The sequence below is a fragment of the Panthera pardus genome, unplaced genomic scaffold (assembly GCF_024362965.1).
Source record: "Panthera pardus isolate Hobbes unplaced genomic scaffold, ASM2436296v1 HiC_scaffold_11, whole genome shotgun sequence".
NCBI lineage: Eukaryota > Metazoa > Chordata > Mammalia > Carnivora > Felidae > Panthera > Panthera pardus.
In genome coordinates this window covers 44,955,599-44,972,948 of record NW_026526666.1, presented here as the reverse complement: position 1 = coordinate 44,972,948, position 17,350 = coordinate 44,955,599, and the positions used below count along the sequence as shown (strand labels likewise).

The following is a 17,350-nucleotide window of genomic DNA, read 5'->3' as shown; positions in this document are numbered from 1 at the left end:
CCTCGGTGATACTCTTTTCATTTTTCTTAAATTCTCTTTTCTCTCCATATTTCATTTTGTAGAGTTTCTACTGCTATATCTTCAAGTTTAGTAATCTTTTCCTCTGTAATATCTAATATGCTACTAATCCCCTCTAGTGCATTTTTATCTCCCGTAATATAACTTGCATCTCTAGAAATATAATTTTGGTAGTTTTTGTATCTTTCATGATTGTACTTCCTTATCCTATGGAATAGTTTTGATAACTATTTTATTGTTCTTGTTTGAACATTCTTAACATGTGTATCAATTTGGGGCCAGTTTTGATCGATTATTGTTTCTTTTTATTATAAGTCACATTTTCCTGCCTCTTTGAATTCCTGTTAATTTCTGATTGGATTCTGGATATTACAAATTTTATGTTGTTAGGTGGTGGTGGTAGACATTCTTTAATTCCTATATATAGTCTTAAGACAACCTCTCCAGTTCTAGTGGGATACAGTTATCTTACTTGGAAATAATTTGGTCCATTTAGGTCTAGCTTTTACAATTGCTTGGTGGGACTAGAGTAGTGCTCAGTGTAAGGCTAATAGCCAACTTTTGAGGGAAGTCTCTTAGAGTATTTTACCTAGTGTCCTATGAATCATGAGGTTTTTCCAGTCTGGGTGGTAGGGGTAGGCATTATCCCTGGACTTGCGTGATCACTGAAAATTATTGCCACTAATCTCCTTTATTGGTTCTTTTCCCAGTCAGTAGTATTTCTTGACATGCACACACTGATCAATGCTCAGCTTAATCTTCTGGGTGGAAGGGTGCTCCTCCAGATCTTTGTAGTTCTCTTGTTACTCTCTTGTCTCAGGTACTCTGTCTTATGAACTCTGTAGCCACCTTGGCTTCTCCACACTAGTCTCTGTTACTCCATATTGGATAAAAAGGAAGTCTCAAAGTCTCTTTTTTAAAATGCAGATTTGTAGTATCAGTAATTTTGGGGAGATTATCTGTAATGAATTCTTTTTATGATCCTCAATGTGATTCTAAAACTATCAGGCTATTTAATCACATGTCTTGATAATTAGTTCAATGAGCCCAGAGGTGTAAAAGGATTTCATGAGGCCAGTAAGCTTTGATCTAGATTTTAAGAAATAATAGAATTTGGTCAATATGTGTTCTGTGCTAGGTACTACTGGATGATCAAGAAAAGTTTGAGAGATGAACGAATTAAGTGATTGATCTTTTCTGTTTTGCAAACTCCTACTTCAAGTCCCATATTTACATTTCTCCTCTATAGCTTTCTCTATCTTCCTCAGACTGAGTTTATAACTTGTGCCCTTTGTCTCATGTTATGATACCCCATACATTATCTCCATGAAATCCATAGTTACCTTATACCATCATTACTTTTGTTTCTTCCACTGACTTATATACTGCTTTTGAGCAATTAATTTACCTTTGACCCCTAGAATGCAGCAGAATACTTAGAATACCTAGGTGCTTAAAACTATTTGTTGCTTTGAACTGTTTCTTTTCTTATAATACTCACAAATGGACAGTAATGAAGTCAGTTCTGACCTGGGTGTTTTTAGTAATGAACTGAGAGGCACAATAGTATATTAGTTAATTATTGCTATGTAAACTCTTACCCCAAAACTTTGTGGTCTAAAACAACAAATATTTATTATTGTGCAGTTACTGGAGTTCAGGAATTTCAGTTTTAGCTGGGTCCCCTGGCTTAGGGTCTTTCACAGGGTGTCAGGTGGGGCTGTGATTAGTTCAAAAACCAAAAAAGGAGAGAATCCACTTTCATGGTCACTCACATAGATGTTGACAGGCTTAGATCCCCTCTGGCTGTTATCTTAAGACATCAGTGCCTTGCCATGTGATCCTATGCATAGTAAAGCTCACAGTAAGACGTCTGGCTCCCATGAGAGAGAGTGATGGAGAGATCTAGAGTAAGCAAGTAAAATGAAATTACAGTCTTTTTGTAATGTAATCTTGGAATTGGTATTCCTTTGCCCTGTTCTTTTCATGATAAATGAGAAATTATGTCAAGCCCACACACAAGAGAACTACTTATCCTCATATATAGTCAATACCACTTATATTTTCTCAAAGACAATAGCAAATATATACAGACATGGATTCAAAGAGAGATTATGTGTCTGTTTGGAAGATACACTCTGTTAACCCAGGAAATTTGGCATAATGCTATACTCATGTTCTGTGGCCCAGTTTTCTCCTAGGAGCAGAAGGTCTAGCAAGTCAATGTGGTGGCAGTTTTATTCTCTAAAAACTAGCAGCTTTCTTTTATGGAATGATAATTTCCAGTATGCATTCTCTGGATACCTAGGGTTTTAGTAGTGCCTCAGATGTCATACAAGGAAAGAAGGAGAGTGCTAGGCCCATGCCCCTAACCCCCAGGTGCCACTCCACCCAATTCTGTCATAGTACCTATGCTCAGTTCTGAATTCATAAATAAAAGTTTGGAAACATATTGTTTGAAATGTCTGAAAAACTGGGATCCTAGAGCAATGGTTTCTGGCTGTAGCAATATAGTATAGTGTGGTGGTTAGGCCTGTGGGCTCTGGAACCAGCCTGCCTGAGCTGCTTTGTATTCAGATTCTGCCATTAGCTAGCCATGTTATGGGATTTAGAAAAGTCTGGGCTTGAGTCTCATCCACAGTTATTTCTTGGCCCTTTCTGTTTCTGAAGCCAAAACTACTTGGGCAGATTTGACACTGCGTTTCTTTTTATTTTCATTGTAGGCTTCTATTATTAGCCACTCTGTATTTATCTTAGTTTAACATGACCAATGGAATGGTTAATGTATTTACCATTGCTATGCCTACTGTTTTCTGTCCTGATAATAGGTCTTTGACTAGATGATGTGTGTTCTTCATTTTAATAAAGTCCTTCTCTAGAAAGAAAATTATCTATAATTGATTTCTATACCTGTCAATGTTTAGTGCTTCATAATCCATTAAAACATTTTTACAACTGTGGATTTATCAATTTCATTGTGTTGCTTTTTCTAAGTTATTACAGACCAACATTTTCAATTATATTGTAAAATGAAGAGCCATTAGGTTGCAATTAATTACCCACATCTGCTGTTCTAATATGAATTAAGGTAGTATCTTGCAGTTCATCTGATAGTGAGTTTCTGAATTAATGAAAAAGCTCACAAAGGGGAACACTAAATATTTCATATATTGTGCCCATAACAGGACTAATCCTTGAGCCTGAGACTTTACTGTTGATGATGCTGGAAATTAATCATTGATATCATTTTTAGGAGGATTGTTATTACTTAGTCTTGTATAAGAGCCAAAATCTTTATGTGTCCCTTCTTATGTTCTATTAGTTGACTACAACTCACCTTCAAAGTATAATTTAGAAGTTGATTTTTCAAGTGGAGGTAAATCATTTATATTCAAAATACTTTGGCAGAAGAGTGAAAAATGGAGGAGCAGGTGACTTGGGCTGGAGAATAAAAGTCATGAGAAACCTGGTTGTCATATGGTACCTGCACTCCATAGTTAGGATGTCCAGGGTATGAACATGCAGGGAGGAACATTACTGAGAGGAAACCTAAATGTTACTACAATTTTCAAGTCTCCACAATTGGACTATAATGAAAAATGTTGGGCCTTTGGCAAGCTACATAAGTAAATCTCACAAGAAAAAAAATTGCGGCTTTTGAAATGCATAAAACATGATATATTCATAACAGAGTAAATGTTGAAAGCCTGTTTTCTCAGCCAAGGATTTTAAAATAAGACCCTTACATAAGGAAATGCTGCAAAAAAAAAAAAAAAAAAGAAGATGAAGAAGAAGAAGTGTATTTATAAAGAAGAAAATAGCATAGCAAGAGGATGATTAGCTGGAAGGCTTAGAAAATTTTGTCCCTCTTTTCTTAAAACTATCTCTTCCATGGACTTCCTTAATAAGCATTCCTTTGTTCTCTTTTTCTTTCTTAGATGACTTCTCCCTTTTCTGGCTCCCTTTATTATCACTTTTTAGCAGTAAATATCCCATAAATATCTCCTTTTACCTTACGGAAGTGATGTTATCTCCTGGTTTCAATTATTACTTTCATAAAATGATACCACTTGTATCTCCAGCCTTGACCTCACTGCTTCTCATTACTGTTTTTCATATATCAGCTTTTCTACTTATGCTCTCATCATTTCCTGAGAAGTGATACATTTATAGGATTGATGAATTCTTTTTTTTTATACGTATATAAGTTAATATATGCTTCAGCTCTATTTCTACAACTTAAGAATATGGAGCTTCCCTTTAATTTCTTTGATAATATTATCTTGTGGAATCATTTTCTAAGTAATTTTCAGACCAAATTTAATTTTAACCTTAGATAATAAGAGAAAGATCACATAAGAGAACCTCATTTCTGTGACAGCCTGAAGAAACTATTTTCCAATAAGTTTTTGTACTCAAATATTTAATTAGAGGTATGTCAGGTAAAAAAAAAAAGTCATTACAAAAATATTCAGCAAATATTATAAGAGAAAAACTCTGTGACTACATGATAGAGAGTTCTCACCTAACATTTGTAGATGTCAAGAAATGAGTGTACATATTTAAAAATAGAAAACTTTACAGAAAATAGAGCATAAAGCCAAAAGAAATGCTTATTAAATCTAAAGAAAATGCTACTATCTGAAATGTTTTCTAAGTAATATAAGCCTTCAATAAAAATGGATAAGCAATTATTGGTATCTTTAATTAACATAATTTTTGGTAGTTGTTTGAAATTTTGAGACTTATGTTCACATCTTGATTGAAAGATTGGCCCCAATCGAGACACCTTATGGTATTGGATAAGAACACAGTGAACTGTCAAGGGGATTTGGGAGAAATTGGCTATTACAAGTGATTAATCTGAGAGACAGAAACTGTAGGTAATGTTCTCACTTCATAAATTCATGAAGAAGATAAAAGTTTTATCTTCACACTCATCTCCCCTAAGAGGCTTCTTCTTTTAAAGACATCATTTGTTAACAATTTCTCATCATCTCTCACCGTCCCCAGTCTCATCTGCTGAGTCATATGATGCCACCATCCTAATTATCTCTAAAGCCCACTCCCCATTTCCAAGCCACTACTGCTACCTCAGCTCATTTTATCCTTACCTCTCTCTTTTTACTATAGGACCTTGCTAACTGATTACCCTGCTTCCAATCTTGCTCCTTCTTCAGTCATTGCTATACTATTACTAGACAGGTCATTTTAAGATGCAAATCAGAATATATTTTACTCTTACTTAAAGTCTCTTGGTGAGTTCCTGTAAGGAAAAATTTTAGAAAAAATTCTAACTCCCTGCTGAAGTATATAATACTCTTTAAGATTCCTAACAAACAACTCCTACTTAGAATAAATTTTATTTCATTTGTTTTTTAGTTGACTGCAAATGATTACATAGCGAGAATCAATCTTACTCACATCCTGGCTGTTTGACCATGTTTGAAAATCCTTGAGGGTAATAACTACCAAGAGCTACACCTTTCTGCAGGACTGTATAAGGTAGCGAGGAATTGCTAACTGGCCACAAATAATAACACACATAAGAAGAAAAACAGCAGGGGATAGTATGGTGCTTTGAACTTCCATAGACCTAAATTTAAACTTTGGTGTTTTTCCTTACAAGCTGTATAATTCTGAACTTCATTATTCTTATTTTTAAAGTGAGACTATTAATAAAATTCCATGAGATTGCTATAAGCATTAACTGAAACAGGTATTCTCATTTAGCTCATAGATATTCTCAAAGTACCCATTCAATAAATACTAGTTCCCTTTGTCTTCTAGTGCTTCATTCACTTTTACAAGAATCAAAGTGTAAGTGACAAAGAGATCAGTGCAGGGGGGCTCTATCCTCCCAGACAAAAAGTGGTTGGGAAATAGAGTGGAAATACATAACAGGAATAGCGGTTGCCAAAGGAGGTAGGTCTTATGTTAAAGGAAGTCTGGGAAAAACACATATAACTGGAGAGAGGTGTAGTAGTAGTAGTAGTAGATGGGATCAACCAGAGAATGTATACTGCAAGATGGCTAATAGCTACCACTTATTGAATACTTACTATTATGTACCAAGTATTGTGCTAAGTGCTTTGTGTATATTAACTTCAACAAGAGATCAAAAAGAAACACAACGAAACAGTTGTCAGTAAGGAAAAAGCAACACTTCAGAAACACTTAAGAGATGAACAGTCACCTCTATAGAGGAATAATAATAAGTTCGCAGAGGGGTAGGGAGCAGACTCAATGACTACAATGTCAATCAACCCAAGGGAGAATAGAATCTCAAGGAGCAGACAAATAGTAAAATAAATAATAAAATAAGGAAAAGACTAAAAGGTATCTGTTGGAATGGGCAATTAGGAGGCCTTTGATGTCATTTTACACAGAAATTTTACTAAAGTGGTGAGGTCTAAAGCCAAATTGTAGTGGGATGAGGAATGAATAGGAGGTGAGGAAATGTGGACAAAAAGTATGGACTAGTTTTAAAAGAAGATTGTCTGTAAAGTTTAGGAGAGAGGGCAATGGTTCAAGGGGACATAATTGAAAACTGGTTGTTGAACGTTAGAAATTTTTTTAAAAAAGGAAATAACTGGGAAATACCAATCTAAATCAACTTGCATGTTAATGTCTCTGGGATCATTTTGAATTCATGAAGCATAGACTTTAGAAAACATTTTCCTCTACTGTAAATAACACTGCTATAAACATAGGGGTGCATGTACCCCTTTGGATTAGTGCTTTTGTATTTGGGGGTAAATATCCAGTAGTGCAATTACTGGATCATAAGATATTTCTATTTTTATGTTTTTGCGGAAGCTCCATACTGTTTCCCACAGTGGCTGCACCAGTTTGCATCCCTACCAACAGTGCAAGACATGGATGGAGCTAGAGAGTATAATGCTAAGTGAAATAAATCAGTCAAAGAAAGACAAGTATCATATGATTTCTCTAATAAGAAACCAAACAAATGAGCAAAGGGGAAAAGAGATGGGGTTAGGTAACCCAAGAACCAGACTCTTAACTATAGAGAACAAATGGATGGTTACCAGATGGGAATGGGTGGGGGGATGCTTTAAATAGGTGATGAGGATTAAAGAGCACACTTGTGTGATGAGCTCTGAGTAATGTATAGAATTGTTGAATCACTATATGGTGCATCCGAAACTAATATAATACTCTATGTTAACTAACTGGAATTAAAGTAAAAACTAAAAAGAAAAAAACATTTTCCTCTAAAGTTTTGCCGATACAGATTTTCCAATAAATGGAAATGGGTATTATCCTAATATAGTCTCATGATTCTGCTTTCTGTAAGTCTCAATTATAAAGTGTAGATAAAGCCATACTGAAGTAAAAATTATGGCTTTAAATAAACTATAAATCCTATAAATAAACTATACATCAGTATAGACATAAATTTGAGGAACACTACAGGGGCCCCTGGGCAGCTCAGTTGGTTAAGTGTCTGACTTTGGCTCAGGTCACAATCTCACAGTTCATGAGTTCAAGTCCCGCGTTGGGCTCTGCCACAGCTCAGAGCCTGGAACCTGCGTCTCCCTCTCTCTGCCCCTCCCCTGCTCACACTCCGTCACTCTCAAAAATAAATAAATGTTAATTTTCTTTTTTTAATTTGAGGACGACTACAAAAAGTCATGGAAAATGATACCACTTAAAGCAAAGAAAATTTTAATTTAAAAGTATAGATATTTACTGAACATCTACTTGGTATAAGACACTATATTGAACTTTGACAATTTCAACTGACATTGATTGCCATTTTATTCCATTCAGAATTTACCTTATTTTACTTCTTTCTCCTGGGACATTTAGTTCCTCTTGATATGATCTTTTTTTCTCTTCATTGCTATCAATGGCTTTCATAAAATGAAGTATGGAGGGGGTGCTAAATGAGACCAAGTCAAATAAGTTAAAGTCACACTGTAGGAGAAGTATTCAGCAAGCAAGAACAATAAGGGCCTTACTCTTATGGACATTCTTTTAGCATCTCTGGAATTTTAATTTATTTTATTTTTTAATTTGAATTCAAGTTAGTTAACATACAGTGTACTGGTTTCAATAGTAGAACCCAGTGATTCATCACTGCCATATAACATCCAGTGCTCATCCCAACAAGTACCCTCCTTAATGCCCATCACCCATTTAGCCCACCCCCCACCTACCTCCCCTCCAGCAACTCTCACTTTGTTCTCTGTATTTAAGTCTCTTATGGTTTGCCTCCCTCTATCTTTTTATCTTATTTTTCCCTCCCTTCCCCTATGTTCATCTGTTGTGTTTCTTAAATTCCACACATGAATGAAATAATATGATATTTGTCTTTCTCTGACTGACTTATTTTGCTGAGCATGGTACACTCTAGTTCCATCCATGGAGTTGCAAATGGAAAGATTTCATTCTTTTTGATTGCCAGATAATATTCCATTATATATACACACACACACACACACACACACACACACACACACACACACACATATAATAAAACACAGATTTTTTATCCATTTGTCAGTTGATAGACTTCTGGCCTCTTTCCATAATTTGGCTATTGTTGATACCACTGCTATAAACATTGGGGTTCTGTGCTCCTTCAAAACAGCACACCTGTGTCCTTTGGTTAAATACCTACTATAGTGCAATTGCTAGGTCATAGGGTAGTTCTGTTTTTAATTTTTTGAGGAACCTCCATACTGTTCTCCAGAGTGGCTGCACCAACAGTGCAAAAGTGTTCCCCTTTCTCTGCACCCTTATCAACATCTGTTGTTTCTTGGGTGGTTAATTTTAGCAACTCTGACAGGCGTGAGGTACCTCATTGTGGTTTTGATTTGTATTTTCCTGATGATGAGTGATATTAAGCATCTTCATGTATCTACTAGCCATCTGGATGTCTTCTTTGGAAAAGTGCCTATTCATGTCTTCTGCCCATTTGCTCACTGGATAATTTGTTTTTTGGTGTTGAGTTTGATAATTTCTTTCTAGATTTTGGATACTAATCCTGTATCGTATATGTCATTTCCAAATATCTTCTCCTATTCTATTGATTGCCTTTCAATTTTGTTGATTGTTTCCTTCACTTTTCAGAAACTGTTTATCTTGATGACGTCCCAATAGTTCATTTTTGCTTTTGTTTCCCTTGCCTCTAGAGACATATCTAGTAAGAAGTTGATGTGGCCAAGGTCAAAGAGGTTGCTGCCTGTTTTCTCCTGTAGGATTTTGATGGTTTCCTGTCTTAATTTAGACCTTGCATCCATTTTGAACTTATTTTGGCATATGGTATAAGAAAGTGGTCCAGTTTCATTCTTCTGCATGTCTCTAGAATTTTAAATTGTAAGCACTGGCTATTTTAGTTATGATTAAATTGCAGTGACAAATTATTTTTCCTGAAGTCCAAACTTTTTACACTTCACTGAGGCACATTTAGAAAGGAAAATAAAAGTTTAAGATTTTGTATAATAGTGGTTTACCCCAGTGATAATTAATGGGAAGGTTAAGTTGTGAGGATAAGTATTAGAATCATTCAGAGAAAGAAATGATCAATATGGTAAAGTATTTGTAGGAACTTCTCTTGAAGAACATGAGCTTGATCAGGGGCGCCGGAGTGACTCAGTTGGTTAAGTGTCCAACTTTGGCTCAGGTCTCACGGTTTGTGGGTTCAAGCCCCGCATCAGTCTCTGTGCTGTCAGCTCAGCACCTGGAGTCTGCTAAGGATTCTGTCTCCCTCTCTTTCTGCCCCTCCCCTGCTCATGTTCTTTCTCTCTCTGTCTCAAAAATAAATAAAACATTTTTAAAATTAAAAAAAAAAGAATATAAGCTTGATCTTGAGAGTGGTTATATGAGGCTTTCTAGGAAAAAGAGCAGAATGTACAAATACATGTTTAAATTACAGCCTGAAAATCGAAGAGGCTCCACTTTGATCTTTTGGTGAGTTAACTGGTAAATAAAAATATCTGTAAAGTATAATATATATAGTAATTCCTAGTATCAAAATAATCAGGAGCTCTTAAAATAATAAGGATCCACTTTCTATGCTCATAAAACAAGTACTTAATGGGAAGCACTTTTTGGTATTTATCCTTCAATCAGGAAAATGTACCTAGTTACCAGACCATATTTGAGTATCATTCCTTTAATCATAATAATAATACTGACATATATGTCAGGTATACAAATCTAAATATAATACAGTTCACTTCCTTAAAGTGTTTAAAGATTATTAAGATATTCTTTCTGTGATAACACTTTTTTCTACTTTACGATTTCACTAGTAGTTTTGATACTGCTTTCAAGGAAAAAAATCAAAACTGTATTTTATCAAAAAATCTTAAGCCAATAATTTTGTGCCCTGCAAAAAATGTTTTTAATTCTTTTTAACATTTATTTGAGAGAGAGAGAGACAGAGCATGAGTGCGGGAGGAGCAGAGAAAGAGAGAAACACAAAATCCAAAACAGGCTCCAGGCTTTGAGCTGACAGCACAGAGCCCAACACGGGGCTCAAACTCACTAACTGTGAGATCATGACCTGAGCCAAAGTCAGACGCCTAACCAACTGAGCCACCCAGGTGCCCCTGCCTTGCAAAAATCTTAATGAGATAATGTATACATATAAAACTCTAATCACAGTTCCTGGCATGGAGAAGGCACGGGGGTTTGCTAAATATTAATTTAAAATAAGTGATCAATTATTGAATTGAATTATTTAAAATTTCTATCATATAATTGAGTCCTAATTGTTAATATATAAATTCCCTTATAAATGATGATATACAATTTCTTGTATATCATTATATATCAAAATTAATGTATTTCATAATATATACTTTTTTTTACCAGAAATACAGACCAATTGAACAATTATTTGTGTGTCTATCATATACTTAGCATAGTGGCAAATAAATAGATTTAGACTGTGACTTTATGGGGCTTCAGAAAGCAAGTGAAATTGCTTTACCAACTTTTTCAAGTTCGAGAGAAGGGAAGCATGGATAAAATGATCTGATACATATATGTTCCAGGCTAAATGCTAATACAAGTGTATTTGTCTTAGCCACATGACAGACATATTTGTACATCACAATACATTACATTCCCATAATATATGCCATATCCCATATGCCAAGAGATACTCTCCCCATATGACTCCAAAAGTCATAAAAATCAATAAGAGCATTCTACTCATATAAGTAACATATAACATTTTTCAGATAATTCCAGTGTACATTGCTCTCAATAGTTAAATATTTCCTTAAATTTTAAAACAAACTAAATAAAGCCTACAGTTCAATAATGACTCTGTGTGGTTGCATTAAGACTTACATTTTGACAGTTTCTCAGAAGGCCAGCACTCCATAATTAATGAAGTTTCAGCCAAAAGATTGACCTTCTGAATGACTGGATAAGTGCAAACTTAGGAGGAAAAAAGTTTGCTTTGGACCACTTATTGAAGCCTAAGAGCTGTTATCTTTTAAAATGAAAGTAAGTTCTGGAACCATGCCTAAGAAATTGGCTCTATATGTTAACATCGGAGAGTCCCTATTACAATAAAAATGCATGCTGTCTACTTTATTTTATGCTATATTTAAAATAAGAGAAATTGTAAAAAGCTTCATTTACTTGATCTTTTGTGACCTTCTGTAAAGGTTCCCAAGATTGAACTCTCAGGCATGTGAAGTCTAAGATATGACACGCTTTATGTAAATGGCTCTGGTATTCATTTCCAAGCTGAATCTACAGAGCTTCTACTGAGAGAAAGTTTCCTCTCATCTGGGTTTGAGTCAGTTCATTTACTTAAAGGTTAGCCTTAATGAGGTCAAGGTCACAGGAGGAGCCTGATGGAAAATGTTGAAAATCAATGAGAACCTAGATTTGAATTCCGGTTCTGCCCTTTACTAGCTGTAGGAACTTAACTGAGTTCATGAGGCTTAGTTTCTTCACCTTTAAAATGGAAGAGTAGCACCTATATTTCTGTGTTTTGTGTGAAACAGGACACTCCAATTACCATTTATGCACTTAGTGCAGGGTCTGACACATAATATATCCTCAATAAATATTAAATATTAACTGTGCTTTTGATTTGTTATTAGAAAAACAATTCATTGTATATATTATGTATTCTATGGATCATTAGTTAGCAATACCCAAATATCAGCAAAAGCATAATTCCGGGAATGTATAGAAGCCTATACACCTGTTTATATTTTTGAACCCAGCAGAAATTTCAAATGGCCCAACAAGAATTCCTTTTTTGTATGTCAATCACTTCTAATGTTATTCTAGTGATTGAATAAATTTTGAGAATAAACATGTAAAACAACACAGTTTTAGCTCATACATGCTCAATAAATTGTGTATTGATGCATGAATAAATGGATGATTGAGTGAATGAACTATTTAAAACTATGGAGCACTCAGACACAGAGGTCAAGCAAGAGCCTAAAGATTCATTTCTGTGCTGACAATTGCTCCATGACTTTGAGAAATTTTCTACTTCCTCTCATTTTCAATTTCTTTCTCTTTCAAACATAGGGGTTTAATACGTAATGTCTGTCCATGGTGCCTCTCCAGTTCTGAAAGGCTATGATTCAAACAGGAAAGGAAACTTGATAAGGACGCAATTTGTTTATTGGAACAGAAGAGTTGTTAGAACATAAGTCATTTGAGCTTTTAGATCTTATCTTCCTGTTTTCTCTCCTAAGTCTAACAGACTTTTGAAAATGTTCCCAAATGTATATTATTTTACCACATGACAAATAGATAGTGCATTAGGAAAATCTACAATAAAAATGAACACATCTGAAGGAAATGATTCTAAACAATTTTCCAGAGAAGTGAGACATAGAGATAGGTCTTTGAGAGGAGAAGAAATCTGAAGGGCTAGCAGATTTGTTGGCAATCTGTAATTTTCCATGAAGACAGTTGCCCAACAGTTCCTGGTAGTGTTTTTTACTTGCTCATTCATTCATTCACTCATTCACTCATTCACTCATTCATTCAATAAACTTTGGAATGATTACTATTTGCATGGAAACATGCCAGGGTAGGATTATAAAGATGAATGTGACGTATTTTGTCCTTAAAGGATTTATTCTTTAGTAGAGATGAAAAGACATGTATGTAATTTTTTTATATTCTATGTGGCATGAAAGAAAGTTACATGAGATTTAAGAAGAAGGAAGACAAATTCAGAAAGTCAGTTGGCAATGAAGGGAGGAAAATCAAAGAAAACTGGGAGTAGAAGGTAATTAGCTTGGGTTTAAATATCTGTAGATTGGGCAGCAGATAATTCCTGGCTGAGGAAATGATGTGATCCAAGACTCAAAGGAGCAGGAAATGGAATGCAATCTTACTACATTATTGAGTTTAAGAAAGAGAATAATGGGGAATACATTTAAAGGATAATGCCAGATTGAGGAGACCTTTGGAAGCCACAGTAAGGGATTTGGTCTTCATTTTCTGTACAAAAGCAGCCATTGGAGATTTCAGAGAAGGGAGATGGAAGAAAACTCATCCTGGATGGTGATTCCTGAAGAAGAGTTGTACCTGGTGGTTGTAAAATGAATTTTGATAGGCAGATGCCCCAAATAAAGGTCTTACCTGAGCTCTCTTTCTTGTCCAGGTTGCTGATGTCCTGCTGCAACATGGAGCAAATGTCAATGTTCAAGATGCAGTTTTTTTCACTCCATTGCACATTGCAGCATACTATGGACATGAACAGGTATGTCTGATGGTAGGATTTCCAAAGGCTGGGGAACCATTCCAGGCTTTTGTGGAACTGCCCTAGCCTCAAAGAAGGAATATTTAAGCTATCCTTTGGATTATTTTTGCCATATTATCATCAGTTCCACCTTGAGGATCTGATAGATGCATAGAAACATTGCACCTGCCAAGTGATTCATTTTCATTAACTGTTTCAGTACCCAAGGGAGGCACTACAGTAAGTGTACACTCCCAGGAATCACCCAGCCTGTACTTGAAAAATTCCTAGCTTTGTGACCATGTGTAGATTATATCATCTCCCTGATCTTCAGTTTCTTCATCTGTAAAATGGAGAAAATATTAATAGTGCCTACCCATAGGGTTGTGGATATGATGAGATATTAATTTCAAGTGTTTGGCAAATTCTCAATAACTGTCACTATGATGATACTAGTGCAATAACAATAAAACAAATCATAAAGACCTTCCTTTATGAAAAAATGTGTCTTTCAAAAACTGGGCTGCTTTTTTTTCTACTGTCCTGGAATGTGGTAGACTGAAAATATCCCCCAAAATATGTTCATGCTTTAATTTTCAGAACCTGTGAATGTTACCCTAAAAAGGATTTAGCAGATGTGATCAAGTTAAAGATCTCGAGTTGGGGAAATTAGGCTGGCATTATCTGGGTGGACCTGATATAATCACAAGGGTTCTTATAATAAGGAGCAGGAAACCTAAGTGTCAGTGAATGTAAGAGGTTAGAGTGATGCTAGAAGGGGTAACAAGCTAAGGAATGCAGGCAGCCTGTAGAAGCTGAAAATGCAAGGAAATGAAAGCCTCCAGAAGGAATACAACCTGGCAACACCTTGGTTTTAGACTTCTGAACACCAGAACTTTTAAGAGAATAATCTGTGCTGTTTTAATCCAATAAATTTGTGGTGATTTGCAGCAGTGGGAAATTAATACATGGAATAACCTAGAAAAATTTAAAAAACAGTCACTAGGGGCGCCTGGGTGGCTCAGTCAGTTAAGCATCCAACTTCAGCTCAGGTCATGATCTCGCGGTCTGTGAGTTCCAGCCCTGCATCGGGCATAGTGCTGACAGCTCAGACAGAGCCTGGTGACTGCTTTGGATTCTGTGTCTCCCTCTCTTTCTGCCCCTCCCCCACTCATACTGTCTCTCTCTCTCTCTCTCTCTCTCTCTCTCTCTCTCTCTCAAAAATAATAAACATTAAAAAAAATACTCATATATACAATGGAATACTACTTGGCAATGAGGAAGAATGAAATCCTGCCATTTGCAACAACGTGGATGGAACTGGAGGGTATTATGCTAAGTGAAATAAGTCAGTCAGAGAAAGACATATCATATGTTTTCACTCATATGTGGAACTTGAGAAACTTAACAAAAGATCATGGGGGAAGGGAAGGGGGAAAATAGTTACAAACAGAGGGAAGGAAGCAAACCATAAGAGACTCTTAAATACAGAGAACAAAGCGAGGATTGATGGGGGCCAGGGGTGAGGCAAAAATGGGTGATGGGCATTGAGGAGGGCACTTGTTAGGATGAGCACTGAGTGTTGTATGTAAGTGATGAATCACAGGAATCTACCCCTAAAACCAAGAGCATGCTGTATACACTGTATGTTAGCCAACTTGACAATAAATTATATTAAAAAATTAAAATTGAAAATAAAAATAAAAAATAAAAAACAATCACTGAATGTGCTTTAAATATAATTTGCTTTAGATATATAATTATATAACAGGTAATTATTTTAAAATTTGATATTCTGTAATAAAATAATAATATATATAGAATGCTTTAAAGTTTATAGTGTGCCTTCATTCAATGAATAGTTTCATTTGACCTTCACGGAAACCTAATGAACTTAATGAGTTACCATGTGAGTGAGCTCATACTATGGGACAGGAAGTTTATGTGGATTATTTTGTGTGTGTATGATTTTTCCACAATCCTAAAGTTAACTATTATTTTCCCCCTCTTGCCAATGATATGCAAGGGCTCACTCAGGTCAAGTAGCATGCCAGAGTCACACAGTTAATTAGAAGAGCTGGAATACATATTGAGGTCTGTCTGATCCCAAAGCCTATAGTTATTCTGTTGTACCTAAGAGCCTCTTCTTATTTGTTTTCTATCAGTGAGACAAATCAGAAAGTCGAGGAAATTTGCTTGAGGGGTAGGGCTAGTTATTCAAGGCCTAGTGCTCTAACTCCCAAGTGCATTGATTTTTTTTTAAATTGTTAACTTTATTGAGATATAAAGAAATTGTGGTTTATATACACAATGGAATACTACTTGGCAATGAGAAAGAATGAAATACGGCCTTTTGTAGCAACGTGGATGGAACTGGAGAGTGTTATGCTAAGTGAAATAAGTCATACAGAGAAAGACAGATATCATATGTTTTCACTCTTATGTGGATCCTGAGAAACTTAACCGAAGACCACGGGAAAGGGGAAGGAAAAAAAAAAAAACTTAGGGAGAGAGCCAAACCATAAGAAATTCTTAAAAACTGAGAATAAACTGAGGGTTGATGGGGGGTGGGAGAGTGGGGGTGGGTGGGTGATGGGCATTGAGGAGGGCACCTGTTGGGATGAGCACTGGGTGTTGTATGGAAACCAATTTGGCAATAAATTTTATATTAAAAAAAGAAAGATATAAATCATCAATTTAAATTGTGTAATTCAATGGCTTTAGTATATTCAAAGTTGCGCAACCATCATCACAATTAATTGAATGAAGCCATTACCCCCAGAAACAACACTTACTTCCACCTTCTTCCCAACTTCTTTCTTCCAGCCTGAGGAAAATACTAATATTCTTTCTGTTTCTATAGATTTACCTTCTGGAGACTCCCTATAAATGCAGTCATACAACACATGGTCTTTTGTGACTGACTTCTTTCACTTAGCACGTTTTTAAGATTCATCAACTTTAGGGGCACCTGTGTTGCTAGTCAGTTAAGCAGCCCTTTTCAGCTCAGGTCATGATATCACGGTTTTTAAGTTTGAGCCTGGTGTTGGGCTCTGTGCTGACGGCTTGGAGCCTGGAGCCTGCTTCTGATTCTGTGTTTCCCTCTCTGCACTTCCCCCACTCACGCTATGTCTCTCAGAAAATGGATAAACATAAAAAAAAAAAAAGATTCATCAACTTTATAGCGTTATACCAGTACCTCCTTGCTTTTTAGTGTGGCATACTATTTTGTTGTATGGATATGCCAGGTTTTATTTATCCATTCATCAGTTGATGGATATTTGTATTTTTTCCATTTTTTGGCTATTTTGAATATGGTGCTTTGAACATTCTAATTTTTTTTTATTCACATATGATTAACATACAGTGTTATGTTAGTTTTGGGTGTATGATACGATGATTCAACAATTCTATACATTTCTGAGTTCTCAACAAGATAAGCATGTTCTTAATCTCCTTTATCTATTTCACCCATTTCCCCCCCGCCCCATGCCCACATCATGTACAAGTTTGATATGGACATCTGTTTGCATTTCTCTTGGGTATATCTAAGAGTGGAATTGATGCTCATGTGTTAACACTATGTTTAACATCTTACGGAATGGTCAAACTGTTTTCTAAAGA

The 17,350-nt window shown here is 35.6% G+C and overlaps 1 protein-coding gene across 3 annotated transcripts in view; it reads left to right on the top strand.

Moving 5' to 3' along the window:
- TNNI3K (TNNI3 interacting kinase) overlaps positions 1-17,350 on the top strand; it is a 292,685-nt gene that overhangs the window by 73,898 nt on the left and 201,437 nt on the right. For all 3 annotated transcript variants that reach the window (XM_019448877.2, XM_019448876.2, XM_019448878.2), the window contains one exon: positions 13,649-13,747. In XM_019448877.2, the coding sequence (XP_019304422.1) occupies positions 13,649-13,747 (99 nt within the window). The remainder of the gene's footprint in view (positions 1-13,648; positions 13,748-17,350) is intronic.